Source organism: Canis lupus, chromosome 3 (genome assembly GCF_048164855.1).
Source record: "Canis lupus baileyi chromosome 3, mCanLup2.hap1, whole genome shotgun sequence".
NCBI classification, from domain to species: Eukaryota; Metazoa; Chordata; class Mammalia; order Carnivora; family Canidae; genus Canis; species Canis lupus.
The window spans coordinates 57313173-57330466 of NC_132840.1; the positions used below are offsets into that span (position 1 = coordinate 57313173).

The 17294-nt window shown below is 58.3% G+C and overlaps 1 protein-coding gene across 11 annotated transcripts in view; it reads left to right on the top strand.

The window, feature by feature from the left end:
- The window catches only part of MINK1 (misshapen like kinase 1), a 42054-nt gene continuing 24760 nt past the window's right edge, over positions 1–17294 (top strand). For 10 of the 11 annotated variants that reach the window (XM_072821483.1, XM_072821484.1, XM_072821485.1 and 7 more), the window contains exon 1: positions 1–289. In XM_072821483.1, the coding sequence (XP_072677584.1) occupies positions 233–289 (57 nt within the window). In that variant the 5' untranslated portion in view covers positions 1–232. The remainder of the gene's footprint in view (positions 290–17294) is intronic. The other variant, XM_072821490.1, reaches the window with a different exon arrangement.

Sequence of the window (17294 nt, forward strand, 5' to 3'; positions counted from 1 at the left end):
CTCGGCGCCTGCGCAGGAGAGGCGGGAGACTCGGGGTGCGGGCTCCGGGCGCCTGCTCCTGTCAGTCGGTGGGTCGGTCCTCCCGCCGGCCCTCCCCCTCCGCGCTCCTCCGGGGGAGGCGCGGCGGAGTCCGCCCCCGGGATCCCCCGATGGGGGAGAAGCGGCGACGGCGGCAGCGGAATAACCGAGCCGGAGCGTGAGCGGCCCCGGGGCCCGGCTGCCCGCGGAGGCCATGGGCGACCCAGCCCCCGCCCGCAGCCTGGACGACATCGACCTGTCCGCCCTGCGGGTGAGCGCGCCGCCCCCAGCCTCGCCCCGGCTCCTGCCCCGCCGCCGCCGCGGGGCAGCGGCGCGGCCGCCCGCCTCACGTGCCCGCTGTCCCCCGGGTGCCCCCTGCCACCCGCTGTGGGCCCCTCGCCCTCGCCCTCACCCTCGCCCTCGGCTCCCCTTCTCGGGGCACGCGCTGCAGCTTCCCGGAGCCAGGTCGGTCCCCGCCCTGCGCTGCCCCGCCCCCACACCCCTGCCCCCTCTGCCGGCGCCGCTGACCCCCGTCCCCCGCCCCACCCCCGCGCTTCCCGCAGCCCCAGCCCTGTCACCTGCACGGTCCTGCCGGCCGGCCCCCTCCCTGGCCTCTTTCCAGCCGTGCCCTTACTTGTGTCTCCTTCCTCCTCCTCCACCTCCTCCTTTTCCTCCAACCCTCGCTCGGCGCCTCGAATTTTGACTTTGTCACTGCCTTGACAGCAGCACCCCCCCCACACACCGCCGCCTCGCCCACCCCCTGGATGGCCTAGCTCTCCCTCCCGGCCGGAATTTCGGCCTTCCCGTCTGCACCCCGCAGACGCCCTCGTCCCCCTGGTCCTCGTGTGCTCGCTCCCTCTGCCTCCTCTCCTGTTTCAAGTACAGCAGTCCAGAACCAGGCATATCCGGTCTCGGGGTCCCTGCCTATTGCATTACCAACTCTGCAGCTACGGCCCCGCGCCGGAGCCGAGACCAGTGCTGGGGGGGGGAGGTGGGGGGGGCGCTGCTTCTCTCCAGAAGCCCTGGCTCGTGGCAGTGGCAGGCAGGGCCGGCGGGAGGATGTTTATGTGTGTGGACGTGCTGCATGGGGTCGGTGGGCAGGCAGCGGGAAGATGATGGGGGCGTCGCAGGGCAGGGCCTCTGGTGGAAAGGGATTACAGGAGTCAACCACAGCAGGAATTTCTTAGAAATACCTGTTTATTGTCCCTTTGGGGGCACGTGCACGCCCCCATTTGGGAGCTCTCAGGAGCATTTGTGTCCCTCTTCAGCCAGAAGCGCGCACTTAAGAAGCAACTTAGTGGTTTCAAGGTGAACACTCCAGACTGTCCACGCAGGGGCTGCGTTTATCCTGTGTCCTTCGTCCTTCCTCTACCAGGCCACGGTGTAGGGGGCAGCAGAATTTCCCCAGTCGAGTCAGGGTTGGCTTCTCTGGAGGCCCCTCGTTCAAACCCGTCTGGCTGTTGTTAGCCAGGGAACGTGGCCAGTGGTGGGAAAAGGCGGTCAGCCACGCAGGTGCCCCGGATATGCCTGGAGGGGAGAGGGGAATTGAGGAGAGCAGAGTCATGTTGTTAATTGGGTTTCTCTAGGTGACACAGTTTTTCTTGCCATTCAGGTCACAATTTGTTTGGTGCAGTGTTGGGCCAGGAGACCTGCCTTGCTGGAGACAAGGTGATAAGTTGCTGAGGAGGGAGACTAAGCATTGGCTTTCATTCCGTGTGTGCTCGCGTGTGTTGCAGGGCAGGGCCTGTTGGGGTATCATACGATGGAATTCCCAGCTGCCCTTAATGTGCTCTGGGATGAACCCCATCTTCCCTTCCCATCTTGGTTGTTGATTAACTCTGGCTACAGGGTTACATACAATAAACGGGAGCGTCTAAACTATGACCTGTGGTTGAAACCCTGTGGAACTCTGCTAGGGCTTCTCTGTTCCTATAAACCTCCACTTTTGCCCTGACCCCCGCTACCTGGGGTTTGCAGCCATCCTGCAAATGCCCTCTGACCTTGGCTGTGGCATTTCCTTTCTGGACTTCTAAGCCAGAAGCACTGTTAGCCTCCTGCCTCCTTTTCCTCTCATTCCCCTCAGGAGAGGCCTTGGACCTGACCCCAGGGTTTCTATCCCCCCTGCTCCTCATCCTGCCACCACTGCCTCTACCGCCACCCCACTCCTGGAGGGCCAAAGGGAGAGAGGGCTCCTTCCTCCTTGCTGCTGACCTTTCCTTAGTGCCTGTCCCCTTGCTCTACCTCCGGAGCTGCTGTGGTCCTGTGAGCAGCAGGCTGGCTCATCTCTTTTGTCCCTGTCTTTCAGTTGGAAACGGCAGCCTACAGAATTAGCAGCGAAGCCCGTTTCCCTTTCGTCCGTGTTTTGTGCTGGGGGCAGAGAGCGGGGAACATGTTCACTTAGTAGCCGGCCTGGGAGAGCCTACATTGTCTTTCTCCTCTTGTTTCAAGATAAGGTTTGGTTTTCAGCCAGTGATGAGAGGAACAGTCTGACAGGGGCCAGATTGAATGGCACTGAACCCCAGCCCTGCGTGGCAAGGCCGGTGGACCTGCCGCTTTGCCACCAGGGGCACACTTGACCCCTGAGACTCTGTTTCCCCCCGCAGAGTGGCATGGGGACGGGGCTGTCTTCCTGAGTTCAAGTCCTGGCTCTGTCACCGTGCAGCCTTGCCAGATGCTACCGAGAGCCTTTCCTCCCAGCTCGGTGTGGGGAGAGCAGTGGTGCCCAACTCAGAGCTGCCATGGACTCCCCAAGTCTTGCCTGTTGAGTCCTCAGCCCCGGGCCTGGCATGTAGAGGCTTATTGCTGCTCCTGTCATTGGATGGCAATCAGAGAAGCCTTCCAGCACAGCTGTATCTGAAAAAGTGCTGCTTCCCCTGCGTTATTTTTATGTCACTTTTATATAGCATTCCCTTAGTCTGCTTTATTTTACTTCATGGTATTTATCACCATCCGACAGAGGTTTTTGTTTTTAGCCACCTCGACTAAAATGTAAGGTCTGGGGAAGCTAGGGCTCTGACTGTTCTGCACACCAGTGCCTTCATCAGTGTTTTGCACATTATGGGGAGTGTTTGTTGAATAAATGCATATCAGAACAAGGGAGAGCTCTCAGCACAATGCTTGCTCAGAGAAGGCACTCAGTAAATGTCATGTTTGTTGGGCTTGCTTTTGCCCCTCTTTTACGGACACACAATTAAGAATATCTTTTCTGAGTTGTTTTTGGAATCTGACCTCGTCTGGTGGTAAACAGAGTTCTGGAAACCTTCATCTGAGTGTGATGCACTTGAAGTAAACTTAGGGTCATCCAAGAGAAAATAGGGCCTCTTGTTTCAGACCTTCTCTGCGTCCAAGCTTGGTGATGTTCCAGAAGAGTCTTCTGGCTTGTGGCTCTTGGCTTCCCACAAAGGAATAAGGATCAGCAAAATGGATGGGATGAGGTGGGAGCAGACCCCAGGCTGACCTCTTTCCTTTTGCGTCGCTCCTTTTTGGTTGACCCACTTCATAGATCAAACCGCTTCTCCCTACTGTCTGAGCAGTTGGAAGTTTCAGACTGCAGTGTCCTTGAAACTGTGGAGCTAGAGGCTCAGTGTCACTATGTTCAAGTCGTACCGTGGTGCCCAAGCAGGAGGGACTTGTTGCTAGGCGGTGGTACTGACAGGTGCTCCTTGTCAAATGAATTTGTGTTGTTGTGTCTGCTTTAGAGAAACCTCTTCCCCCTTCTTCTCTCTGCACGAGGCTACGGGCCCAGCATCCCCCGGAAAGCTGGTGGTTCTGGGCTGCCGAACATCAGGTTCTGGTGCGCTAGCTGTCCAGATACTGGTGGCAGATGCTTCAGGCAGGGCGGTGGGAAGCCGGGTCTCCTGCTGCAGGAGGAGCGGTGCCTGGAAGTGACTTTCCCCTAGACAGCTGCAGAGGGAAGCTGGGGCTGTTTGGGGCACTGGGGGCAGTGAAGTGCAGGCCTGCTCCAGCACAATGATGGAAGGAAGGTGCTAGAGAACTTCCCCAGAGCCAGGTGTTCAGCCATTCCCTGCCAAACGAGGGGAGCGATGATGCCGTCCTGGCCACCGCCGGGCAGGACAGATTGCCATGGCCCTTGGTGATTCGTGGAGGGGAAGGTCTGTGGGAAGATGAAGTTTTGACAGTTAAGATGACAGGAAGAAGGGTCAGCAAGGGAGCCAGCTGGCCCACCTGTCACACTTGCCCGCAGAGCTGTTACCACTGTGCCCTGCAGATTTCCCCATTTCAGGCCTGGCCTCCGTTCCTCTTGGTTTTGGCTCTGGTGCCTCCTGGTGCCTCCGACAGGGCAGCTGACACGGCTTGGACACGTAGCGTCCCCTCCTACTGGTGTGGGGACAGGATGGCAGGAAGTGCGTGGCTGCTCTTTACAAGCTCGAACTCGGGCCTCGGTCTAGACATGAGGACTGTGGAGGTAGCCTCTCAACCTAGAGATAGTCCTGGGGCCAGGCAGCGTCTCCAGAAGCCGTCCAGGAGTCAGCCCCATAGACCTTGCTGGCTCTAGACAAGTCCTACTGGACGAGGTTTTCAGAGACATCCCTTCCTGCATCAGTGCCAGACGAGGTTTTCAGAGACATCCCTTCCTGCATCAGCGCCAGGCACGGGCAGGCGGCTGTGTGCATACCAGGCCCTTGGGGGCTGTGGGCCATGGGTAGGCCCGGGGTATCATGTCGGACTTGGTCTTGCACTAGGCTGGAACCAGGCCCTGGGGGCTGTGGTTCGTGGAACCAGGCCCTGGGGGCTGTGGGCTGTGGGCAGGCTCTGGGTGTCACGTTGGGCTCAGTCCTGCACTAGGCTGGAACCAGGACCTGGGGGCATTCACCTAAGACATGCTTCCACTGCTCCGGCTCCCCCTTCCCTAACTGTTGCCGCTCTCCTCAATCCCCTGGGCTCCTCAGGGTTGGGAAGGTTTCATTCAGTCTGATTCCCATGAATAATACTGGTTTTCTATTGCCCTGTCTTCAGTCATCTCGAAATCTGATGCCCAGTCCTTTCTCCTCCCCGAGCATCCTCTGTCTTTCCTGGGTTGGAAATAGAACAAAAAGTAATCAGGTTAATAAGTCAACTTTCAGAATGTTTCCTGAGTGCCCACAGAAGAGAGGGAGATATAGCCCTTACTTGCTAGCAGATGTGGGCTGGGGCCACACCCACGTTCCTTCTCCCTGCTCCTGTTCTTCCTGCCAGTCTCCTCACCAGCCAGGCCTTGACTGGAGTCTGGGGTTCTTCCATCCACAGGAAGCTCCTCTAGAGGCTAGTTGAGAAGGTGCTTGAGGCTTTTTGTTCTTTCTCAGGGGAGGGGATGGTACAAGGAGGGGAGAAGAAGGGGATGGAACTACAATGACCCAGGAGCCCTTGAGATTCCATTCGAGTGGCCAGATGGCCTGAGGAAGTACTTGTTAATTGTGGCTAGGCTTCCTGTTTGTTTGAGGAAAGTTCTGGAACTAGGCACCGAGGGGCACATTGATGAACAAGATAGACTTGGTGTTCCTGTAGCCCGGACTGCAGAGGGACGCTGGCAAAATAATCCTATAGGTACACACGTAACCGCAGGCCAGGTACAGACCACGGCAGCCCTCAGTGTGCCATGAGAGTGTGTAAAAAGGATCCTTCTTACTTTTTATAAGACAAAAATATTTGCTTGATCGATAGAGAGAAACAGCTTACAGGCCGGAAACCCAGGCTGTCATTGGCACAGAAAGAGCAGGAGAGGCAAACCAGCAGGGAGACTCTGGTGATGGCTGCAACTGGGAGACCCTAGAATGGGGCCATTCTTAGGTGGAACATTAGGTCAACAACCAAGGCCTGGGGATTGGGTGGAAGCCCCAGGCTTAACGGTCCAGAATGATGTCTTCTGAACCTTCCTGTGGGAGGAAAAAAAAAGTTTGTGTTGGAGGGTAGGGCATGTGTATGTGGGAAGGGCGTGTGACTCCAAGGACCCTCATTTTTGCTTGTTGGGGGGAGGGTCTCGGTACTGGGTCTGCATGAACTACGTGTCGCCCTGCAGAGGGTGGGTGACTGTGCTTCTCGTCGAGAGCAGGTATATGAGGGAGAAGTTCATCACTTGATGTGTTATTTTAGATTTGTAAGAAAGGCGTGTGTATGGAAGGTGTATGACACGACGTTTGGATGTCCGTGTACACAGCGCAGTGATCGCTATGGTCCAGCAAATGCACATTCCCATCTGCTCACGTAGGCACCTGTGTGTGGGTGGTGGTGGGGGTGCTGTGTGCCTGAGTGGTGCCTGGGGTTGGAAGGTAGATAAGTCTCCCAGAAATAAGCACAAGTGGGCCCAGCCCTGGGCCTTGTGCCTGTTCGCACGGTCTGTGCAAAGTGGGATTCTAACCAACGTTTAGGTAGATGCCGTGTATAAATAAATGAGAGTCTCAATTTATGTTGTGTGCCAGTAAGGGATGAGTGGGGTGTGCAGGGGGACTGCTCCTGATTTTGCATGTTTGAAATGAAGCAGGGCTGGGGAAGCCACAGTCTTGGGCTTCTTGGAGGAGCCAGACTCCAGGAAAAGCTTTGGTTCGGGAGGGTGGCAGCACAGAAGCTGGTAGAAGGCTATAGAGCTGTTGGTGGCACAGCCTGTGGGAGGAACCAATAGTGGCCCCAGAGGGATGAATGAGGAGGGACAAGGAGGGGACTCTCTGAGGAAGTAGGGGGTGGCTGGGGTTGGGGGGGCAGGGAGGAAGCCAGAGGCCTTGGACAGTGGAGGTGGTTAAACCTCAGACTCAGCTGGAAAGGGCGTTCCCCCAGCAGGAGAGTCTGCAGGCCTACCCCAGAGCCGCCAGCACCCTGGAACACCCAACACCTGGGAACACCCAGAGCCCCAGCATTCAGATCACCTAGCACCCAGAGCCCCAGCACCCAAAGTCCCAGCACCCAGAGCACCAGCACCCTAGAGTACCCAGAGCCCCATTATCCAGAGCCTCCAGCAACCTGGAGCACCCAGCACTCTGGAGCACCCAGAGCCCCAGCACCCAAAGCACCCAGAGCCCCCTCATCCAAAGCCCCAGCACCCAGAGCACCCAGCACCCTGGAGCACCCAGAGCACCCAGTATCCTGGAGTCTGGACTGCAGGGGAGCAGCTGTACCTCCTGGCCTGTGGGCTGAGAAGGCCTCCTCAACGCAGGCCTGGGCCGAGCTGGTGTTCTTGGGGAGAGAGGGGATCTTCGCACCCTTTTTCTCCAGGAACCGTTTGAGGAGAAGATTGGAAGGGCTTGCCTTGCTGACTGCTCCTGGAAGCCAGGTTTGGAGAAGTTTCCCTGACCAGCGGGCCTTGCAGGGACAGATGGAGGACCAGCAGGGCTGAGGCAGGAAGGGCTCCTTCTCCAAGCCACCTCCACTTGTGATCTGCCCCTGAAGCCTCTCCTGACCACACCCGCCCTTGCCGGTCACCTCCTCCTCCTCACAGACCCCATAATTCAGTCCTTGAACACTTATAACTCTGTACCGTATGTCGCTTTATGGCCTCATTTTCCCCACCGTGTTCTCCTGTCCAGGGACTGTGATCCTCACATCCTGCTGACCCCTCATGGTGCCCATGAGAAAGCTGAGCTCAGAGTTGGGGTTCAGTAATCACTCACTTTTGGAGACTCTGCTCCACTATTCCCGTAACTTGTCCTTTCCCTCTGTTTGATCCACAAGCAGCAAAGCACTCCTCACATGTCCTGGGCCCTGAGCGGTGCAGCCCAGCACACGTTCCTACCCGGTGGTCCTCAGCCCGGCGACACGGCACTCCAGGGGCACTCCTGGGGCGTCTGGAGATGCTGGGGAGGAAGCCCTAGGTGTCCTGTGTCTGGGAAGCACTGATGGCTTTCAGTATGTGGGGACCAGGGTTGTTACCCGCTCCAAGTGTTGGCAGCTGGTCGAAGAATTGTTTTTCCACCTGGGATGCCAGCGGTGCCTGTTGCGAACTCAGTGTCAACTTGGGGAGGCCGGGGGAAGGCTGGGGCAGGATTGCCCATGAAGTCCCCTGTTACTGCTCTCTGGGTGCGCAGAGGAATGTGGGCCGGAAGTGACTCTGCGCAGCTCCTGTCTTTCCCAACAGCTTTCATGCGTTGCCGGCACACCTCGGAAGGTGCAATGGGCTGACTCCAAGCCAGGCTGGAGGGAAGGAAATTTTCATGTTCCCTCTTTACCACCCACCCACTCTTTCTTTCAAGGCACATTTTTGAGAAGGTGGCTGAAGCGTGTAGTACTTGGTCCTTAGCTTGGAGTGGCTCGGGTAAGAGTCTTTGGGAAAACAGGCAGGAGTGGAGGGCGCACCCAGGATGAGGTGAGTGCGCTCTGCTGCTCCTAGGCTTTTCACTGTCAGGGTGTCCCCTGGGAGACAGGTGTGGCGAGCGGGCAGCATGACTCAGATTGCATGGAGAGGCAGGCATCCTGCCTAGGGTGCGCTCTAGGGGTGGCGAGGGGCGGGGGTCAGGGCCACAGTGGGGACAGGTGGGTGGGGCCCAGAGATGGTGCTGCTGTCCACTTGCCATGCCCCTGAACCTGGCTGAGGAGCACAGAGCTGGGCGGGCTCCTGGTCTCGGCTTGCCAGGGCTCAGAGTCTGCCTGAACAAGGCCCCTCTTCCCTCTGGAAAGCACCTTGGAACAGGGTGGAGCAGGGGCAACAGTACCCAGCTGGGGGACAGGCAGCATGTGGCTCTGCTGTTTATCAGTTCTTCTGCTGTGAGACTCCCGGTGACCCCTTTGTCTCCTTTCGGTCCAGAGCAAAGATTGCTCTGACCCGGGTTATTTTTGATTTCATGTGGCTTCACCGCACAAGGGGTCCTGAGGTCACAACCATGTGATAGGTTCTGTCCTCATGTCCTCCCGCCAGCCCTCCTGCCAGCCCTGCAGAGTGAGCGGTCTCTTCATGTTCAGGGTGGAGACACCAAGGCCCCCAGCACTTGGGGAGCCCTAGGCCCTCATGGAGGGTTGGACAGCCAGCAAGTGGCAGCGCCTGAGTCAGACTCAGGTGTGACTCAGTGCAGAGCCTGAGCGTGTTGGCGCCTGTATGGCCGGCCTACTCCCAGGGGCAAGGCGTGCGCGGGCGCCTGTGAGGAGACGGCACCGCGGGCCCCCCATCCTACACCATGGGCTGTGAGCAGTGCCGTCCGCCCCTTGCTTTCGTTGCACATGTGTGCCCGTGGTGGGCAGGCCTTGTGGGCTTGTGTGGGGATGGAGCACTGTCCATGTTCCCATGGTCACATTGTCTAGGGCCTTCAGGACTGAGGCCTGTCTTATGGACTGACACAGCCTGTATGACGGAGGCTGCTGCCCTCGAGGAGCCCGCTGTCCCAATCTGCCTGGGTAGGGGACAGACTTTGTTCACAAACATGGAACATGTTTGGGAAGCGGGTGTGAGACATTAGCCTGATTCTCTGGGGACTGCAGGTGGGTTGCGGTGGTGGGCACATGCCAGGAACACAGAAGCTCAGGGGGCCAGCCTGGGACTAAAAGATGTTGTGGTGATGGGCTGCCGACTGGGCACTGTGACAGGAGGGAAAGCTGCACACAAGTATCTAGGAGGCTGGAGCCCCTGGGTGGCTCGGGTGGTCAGGCATCGACTCTTGGTTTCATTCAGTTCAGGTTGTGATCTCGGGGTCATGAGATGGAACCCCAGGTCGGACTCCACAGTGAGCTTGGAGTCTGCTTGGGGTTCCCTCTCTGCCTCTGCCCTTCCTCTGTGCCCTGTTTGTGTGCACATGCTCTCTCTCTCTTTCTATCAATGTTAAAAAGAATCTGGAAGATTTAGTTTAGAAGCAAGAGCTGAATGATGCAGAAAAGAGGCCTATTCTTCAGCAGGAAGAAAGGAAGACAGTCTCCTTCCTCCCTTGGAAACAGCGTTTTTTACTGCAGTTATAGATACCTAAAATCTGAGGGTCTTAGCCACGTTAAGAGTGCGATGTGGAGGCACTGAAAACCCTCATGCCGGTGCATGACCCAGCCCACAGCCTGTTTGTCATTCCAGCTGCAGCTCCGTGGATGAGGCTGCACGCCCGTCCTCCCTCCCAGCCCTAGCCCACTCCCCATGGAGTTGAGGGGAGGGCCTGACACAGCAGGTGCTTAACACCTGTGGAGTGGGCTGAGGTGACATCGTTGCAGAGGTTCCTGGGAGTTCCCAGATGTTGGCATGTCTTCAGCCAGCCCCCAAGCCGCCCCTGCCCCAGAGCCTGCAGCCCAAGGAGGGTTAAATGAAGGGGCTATGGCTGCGGGAACCACAAGCAGACCCTGCAGCAGAAGAAGTTGGGGCTTCTCTTCCATGGTCAGGACCTCCAGCCCCCTCCTGTCTCTGGTTCTCTTGTGCCTGCTTGCAACACCATGCTTGTCTCCGCTCTGACGTCTCATCCTGGGGGTCCAGGGGTCCGCTGGAGGGGGTTGGAAAGGTCACTTGAGGGGCGAGGGTAACCAAGTGCAGCAGCCTGTCTGCACTTGCATGTGAGGGGCACCCACGTCGATGGGAGTTTGTCCAGGAAGGGAAGGAAACCACCTGTGATGAGTGCCGTGGACCGGTCCAGAGCTCTGTCCCTCCTGGTCCCACCTTTCCCCAAGGGTGCGGGGCACATCTCTGGCTGGAAGCTGTGCTCCATTAGTGCACGCTTGTGTTTTGATGGGAACCCTTCTGGGTGCTGGAAACTCAGACCTGGATAACATCCTGTGCAGGAGGGAGATGTTTAGGGTTGGGTCATGCAGGGCGCTGCAGCTCTCCTGGGGGTGACATACTTGGGGGAGGGGTGGCTCCCTGCTGAAGGTGTTTTGGGGCAATTGCATAGCCCTGCAGGCCCCTCTCATGCCCCTCTTACCTCCAGGCCTGTGTGGTTTGGAGCTGGTCAGGCTGCGTCCCTCCCTGGGGCCCAAGCCCCGGGCAGATCCCCAGCATGACCCACAGTCGTGTTGGGTTTCTTAGACTAGAGGTGGCTGGTGCAGTGGCCTGTCCCGCCTCTTGGCTCTCCTCTGTCCACCCCATTTGCAGTTTCTTCATTGACCTTCAAGGGGAAAGAGGAGAGGGCAGGAGAGCTGGCGCTGCAGGGGGCCTGCCTTACAGGTCAGAGTCTAGGCCTCAGGGCCACAGCTCGTGGCGTGGGCACTGGGACTTAGAGTACGCTCTTGAGGCTTTGTCCCTGGGTCACCAGTCTGTGTGCTGGCTCCCAAACCCGAGGACTTTTCCTCTGCCTCGTGTGCACAGCCTGGAGGGGGCTGCACATATTCGCTGGGGCTTCCAGGCTCTTCTCCCCTCAGCCCTGCTCAGGGCCATCTCTGCTTTTTCCTCACATTGAGCCAGGTGTGAATCAGGAACTGTGGTTCTCCTTGGCTGGTGCTCACTCAGCCCTAGGAGCCCTGCTGTCCTCGGGGGGGGGGGGGGGGGGCCTCGCGCTGTCCCTGGGGGCCTCACCTACTGCCTGGGTGTGGTCAGCGCCACTGCTCCCTAAGGAAAGGGGGACACGGCTGTGGTGCCTGTGTGGAGTGAGCTTGTGAGGGCTGGGTACATCTCCAAGGTGCCGGTGGAGGTCCGCTGTGGAGCCTGTCCAACCCGACTGCCAGGACTCGCATGCCCAGCACCCTGCTGTGCGGCATGGCCGCAGGAGGACCTACAGGCTCCTGGGTGTTTGGGCAGCCTAGGGTCGAGGGTATGTTCTGAGCAGGTCACGTGTGTCTCACAAGGGGGCAATGACATTCCTGCTGCCATCCCAGCCCCTGCCCTGGCCTCACGACCTTCTCAGATGGGGCCGAGCTGACGTCTCCAGAGAGCTGCCCTGCAAGGCCATGGGCAGCATGACACCCAGAGTGAAAGCGGCCTCAGGAGCCAGGAGCCCTGGTTCTGGTTTCAGGTCTGTTTCTCGTTTCCAGGGTGAGTGTCATCTCTTTGGGATATGGTTTCCTTGCTCACAGAACGAGAGGATGAGAGCAGGGGGTCTAATCAGGTGGTCAGAGTCACCTGGGAAATGTTTTTATCCTTCAAGTGCCCAGGCCCTGCCCCTGGGGCAGCCCCTGCACCCCACAGAGCCCGGGTGTGTTCACCCAGGTAATCTGATGCAAGTGGGCTCCCAGGCCTGCTGGACCAGGTGTTCCCCGGGGTCCTCCAGATCTGGGCTCCCCCTCCCTACTTCCCTCTTTCTTCCTGGAAGTCTGGGAGTGCTGCCTAGGTGGTGTGCTCTTTGTTCTCGGCACTGTAAACACGCAAGGCATGCTCACCCCACGCTGTTGTGTGTGTGAAGCTGGGTAAGAGGGAGCTGAGAGAGAGGCCAGGGTGGGATAGCCCAGGATGACAGCCCAGCTCGTCTGGGGGATACCAGCACCTACTGCAGAGACCCCTGGGGGTGAGGTTGGGGTGTGGGCTTGGGCTGCATATCTGGGAAGGACACAGCAGATGCTAGAGGAGGGTTCAGCAGGTCTCCAGGCCTGTCCGAAGCAGACCTCAGGGCCCACACACTCTAGGGACTAGTCCTCGAGCCTGCTGGCACCCAGGGCAGAGCGGCCACACCAGTGAGGACTGACCTGGGGCACGGGAAGGGTCTGGACTAGAGCCCGGGCCCTGGAGACAGAGTTGAATTCACACCCTGCTTCATCACTGACGGGGTGACTGTTGTCAAGGCCGTCTTTACTCCTTTGCCTCATTTTTGTCATCTGTCACATGAGGGTGGCCAGACCCCCTCATGGGGCCGCTATGATGGTGAAACAGAAGTGTGGCTGACGTGTGGGTGACTGTTCGCTGGAGGTTGGAGCCACCTGGTCACTCTTATGAAAGAAAGGCTCAGCAAGGATATCTCCTGGGGTCTGTGGACATGCCTGTTGTCCTTAGCTGTGGGTGGCTGAGTCACCGGGCCCCCCAGGTGGGAGCGCAGCTGGCTGCCTTTTCCCTGCCCTGGAGCCCTCCACCAAGCCCCGAGAGTCCTCCCGCTCCCCTGGAAGACAGAACAGCTTCAGGATCCACGATCTGAACTTGAAACTCCTGTCTGTCCTTCCCCTGAGCCAAAGGCCTGCCCTCTGCCCTCTGCACAGAAGCTCCTGGCCACCTAGAAGAAGCACTGGGCATGTGGGGGGAGCCTAGGTGTCACCCGGGTGCCCTGAGGGGGATGCTTGGCTCTGTTAGGGTCTGAGACCCAGGCCCCCAGTACAGAAGGGAGCAAAGTGCTTATTGAAAGGCTCGTCTGTAGATTGCAGGCTGGGGGCTGGGGCTGCTAGGTTCCCAGGGCCTGGAGACAGAGGGTCTCCCTGCTCCAGGCCACCGGGGCTTCGGCTCGGTGCCTGCAGGGGTACTGTGCAGGCACGTCCCACCAAGGAGGGCAGCACTCTGGTCCATTCACCGTGGGGCTTTGGTCTCTGGTTGTCTGGGTTGTCTAGGCCCAGGAATGCCTGGCCTGGTGGGAAGTTGGCCAGGGAAGGTGCTGAGCAGGTGGGAGAGGTAGGGACATGTGGGCTCCATCCTGCTGGTCAGGAAGTCCTGCTGCCTTCTCCATGTCCCTGGGCTGTAATCCACTGTGAGCTGGCCCTTGGTGGGGCCGGGGAGAGGCTGGTCTCCACCCTTGGTAGGATAGCCCTGGTCCTCCTGGGCTGATTCAGGCCACCCTCCTCCCCTCCCTGCCTACCTCACCCTGCACCTGCTGTGCTACCTGACTCAGCATCCCATCCTCTGCCCTTCCCTCCCTTCCTGCTCTTCCCACCCTTCCTGCCCTTCCTCCTGAGTCCTGGTGGTTCTATCCCCAGGGCCCTCACCACACCTGGTTGGCCTCCTGTCTACAACCATTTTTATTTACTTACTTACTTACTTATTTATTTATTATGTTTTAAAGTCATCTCTGCGCACCTGGGGCCCGAACTCACGACCCTGAGATTCAAGAGTGGCCCTGCTGCTCAGCCAGCCAGCACCCCCCCTCCCCCCCAGATAGGCCGCAGGTTTCCTTGTCCCTTCCCTCAGAGGCATGCAGACACCTGATTCCCTCAGGAGGAGGTTGGCAGTGAAGGATAATGATTTGTTTGTGCTACAGTGAGAAGCCTTATTACCCCGGCCAGGTTGCTGAGGTCCTTCTCTGTCAGCCCCCCTCCACCACTTGGCTCCCACTGGGAATGGGGAATGGGCGTGTGGTCCCCTCCCGCCCCTGCCAGCCCTCTGCCATCGCCTCCTCCCCCTCCTCCTCCTCTCCCCCATTCTCCTTTCCCTCCTTTCCTTCTTCTTCCCCTCCCCCTTCTCCTCCCCTTTCTTCTTCCTCCCCCTTCTTCCCCATCTCCCCTCCCCCTCCTCTTCTTCTTCCTTCCCCTCCCCCCTCCATAGAGATGACCCTCCTCCTGTTGGCCCACCTGGTCAGCCCTCCCTCCAGGGTCATGGATCTGCCTCCCCCCCCCCCTTAACTGTCCTAGGCTCAGTTCTGCTTTTTATCAGGGTTCTATTCTGCGCTGCTGCTCTTCACCCTATATCCTGGGGCCACCGACAGTGTTACTTTTGACCCAGTTTCCCCTGGTTCTCTGGGCGCAGTCTCTTCAGAACGGTTCTGTGCAAATGTGTAGCGCTTGGTGGATTTCAGAATGTCCTCACATCCAAAAATTCTTGTGTGTTAGAACTAGGTAGACAAGGAGAGGCTCTTGGAGGTGAGTTCCTGGACGCCCTGTTTCATGGTGGCATCAGAACCCGGGCCAGGCCTCTGGTTTACACACTGCCTGCTGTGCTTACTCCTTTGCCTGCTGTGCTACTCCCTGGGGCTGCGGCCCCCCACCCCCCACCCTCCTGCACCTCTGACCCTCCCTGGATCCAGGAGCTGTCTTCTGGGTGGGGAGGACCTTGGCCCCTCTCACCCAACCCAGCCTCTGCCTGCCTCTTTCTCCTCCAGGATGCTTCCCCTTGAACTCTCCTTGCCTAGTGGCCATACACAGTCTTTGGATCCTTACTCATGTTCTTGTTCAGGGGTGCCTGGCTGGGTCAGTCGCTAGAGCGAGCGTGCAGCTCTTAATGTCAAGATGACGCGTTCAAGCCCCATGTTGGGGACAGAGCCTACTTAAAAAAAAAAGAATCATGTTCTTGTTTGGGTTTTGCCAGCTATATAGGAGTTTGTTGTTTTAAGAAAGTCTACTTTCTAGTGACACGTCTTTATTCATATAAATTATAGGGTGCTGATCCCCATGACAAAAAGAGATTTGCTTTTAGCAGCTGTCCTAGTGCATTGCTTTTAAGTGAATATTCATGGATTAGTTTTGGAAGAATGGAGATAAACCCAACACTAGTGTTAGAAACCATTGCTCTAAGGAGGAAGGAAGGCCTTTCTAGGGAACACCAGCTTTCTTTTATTTCTATATTCATTTAACAGGCAGGTTTTGAATGTGGCCCTGACTCCTAAGAAGGGCCTAGCACAGGAGACAGACAGAAACGTAATCACAAGAATATAATTGGTGGCACCACAGGGCCCCGTGGAAGCAGGTGGTCAGTGGGAAGCATCCTGGAGGATGGGCAGGGCACGCAGCTGCAGGGCAGGGCGAAGTGCTGTGCTTAAGGGAGTGAGCAGTGAACAAGGGCGCGGCGGTATAGAAGAACCCAGAGAAGTCCTGAGGTGTGCAGGGTGCCTGCCCCTCTGCCTTGCCCCCACACCAGCAGGAAACAGTGACCCCAAGGTGGAGTTGAAGTGGGGTTGGCGAGGCTCCAGATGAGCCATGCCTGGGAGATTGGCCTTAGGCGGTCAGATCTGAGCCTGAGGAAGAGCCTCTTTGGCCCGCCCACGGCGTGTGTCATCTGGGGGGCTGACAGATCCCTGGGGACCGGGGTAGTGCAACTTGGCCGCAAGATGCCCCCTTGGATTTGCCACCAGCTGCACTGCAGCAAATATGAAAGTCCTTGGACCCTTGGTTTTCTCGTCTGTGAAATGGGGTGATAGTCGTGCCTGGCCCCCTGCAGGTCTGAGGTGTACCTGACATGGTGACTGTGGGGTGCCAGAGGTTGGGGTGGTGGCTGCGCTGCCCCCGGGTATGAGGTGACAGAAGGGGTTCTGCTGGTCACGGACAAAAGCGCTTCTGTGGCAGGGCCAAGGTCAAGGTGCCCCGGTAGCGGGGGCCCAGAGGGAAGGCTGGGGAGGCGGCTCTGGGCAGGGGGTGCCCTCCAGGCCTCACCCCTCCCTCTCCCCAGAATGCTCTGGAGGCAGGTGGAACCTCAGAAGCAAGCTGTTCATCGTTTAGGGTTTGGGGTCTATTTTTAAATTTCTGACTGTGATGATATTTATTTTTTCTTTTCCCTTTCCCCTCTTCTCCAGTGCCACGGCAGAAAGGGACCATCTGTCCCCTGCCTTGCCTGTGGCCATTTTAGAACTGGCATCACTGCTGGCATTCTGACCCCTCCCGCCCTCCCTGACTTCCCCTGCACTGCCCTCCAGCTCCTGGGGGCCTCCCCTCTGCTCCCTCGAGGCCACCACCGAGGCTACCCTGTGTCCATGGGAGCTGGGCATGCAGGCGGCAGGGAGCTGCTTCCACCTCCTTGCTTCCCTCGCTGCCTCCCCAGTAGTGGTGTCTGTGCTTGTGCATGCGTCGTGTCAGGACCTGTGTCTGCCTCGGTATGCGTGCAGGTCCAGGTCACGTGAGCATGCTTCTGTAGCAGAGACCCAGGAGGAGGGACTCGAAGCTCCCGCCCCCCACCACAGAAACCATCCGGGTTGTCCGGTTCAGAGAACTGAGGGCTCAGCCTCCCTGGGGAACAGAGACTAGGGATGGAGGGTTGGTCTTGGAGGGTGGTGAATATGAGGAGGGAGTTTGTGCAGGTTTTGTTTACTACTGGGTGGGGCAGCCGAGGGGGTGGTGAGGGCCTCACCTCTTTTCCTTCCTTCTCCCTCAGGTTTTGCTGACTCCTCTCCTGGGTGGGCTTCCTTCCCCACTGGGAGCCTGTCCCCTGTCTCTCTGTTATGGGCTTTGGCTTTGAGCCTGCTTCCTGGGATAGGAACTAGAGATGCCTCCCCCCAGACTGGCTTCCCTGGGAGGGCATCTAGTCTCTGCTGGGCTGGGAGGAGGAGGTGATGTGTGGAGACTCCTGCCACCCACCAGCCCACATGCACTCCCATCTTCCTCACGCACACTCACTCTTTCCCACAGATACCCCACCCCCACCCCACCCCCATGCTTCTCTTGTGCTTGCACATGCACATGGCGTTGGCCTGCTCCTGCTCCCAGCTCAGTGGAGGATGGGGTGGCATGCCTCTGTCGGAGGACTGCCCTCTCCATGGCTCTGCTGGCACCAAGGTGCCCTGTGTCCCTGTGGGCAGCCCCACCCCACAGCCCTTTCCACTGCTCTGGTCTCCCTGTAGTCC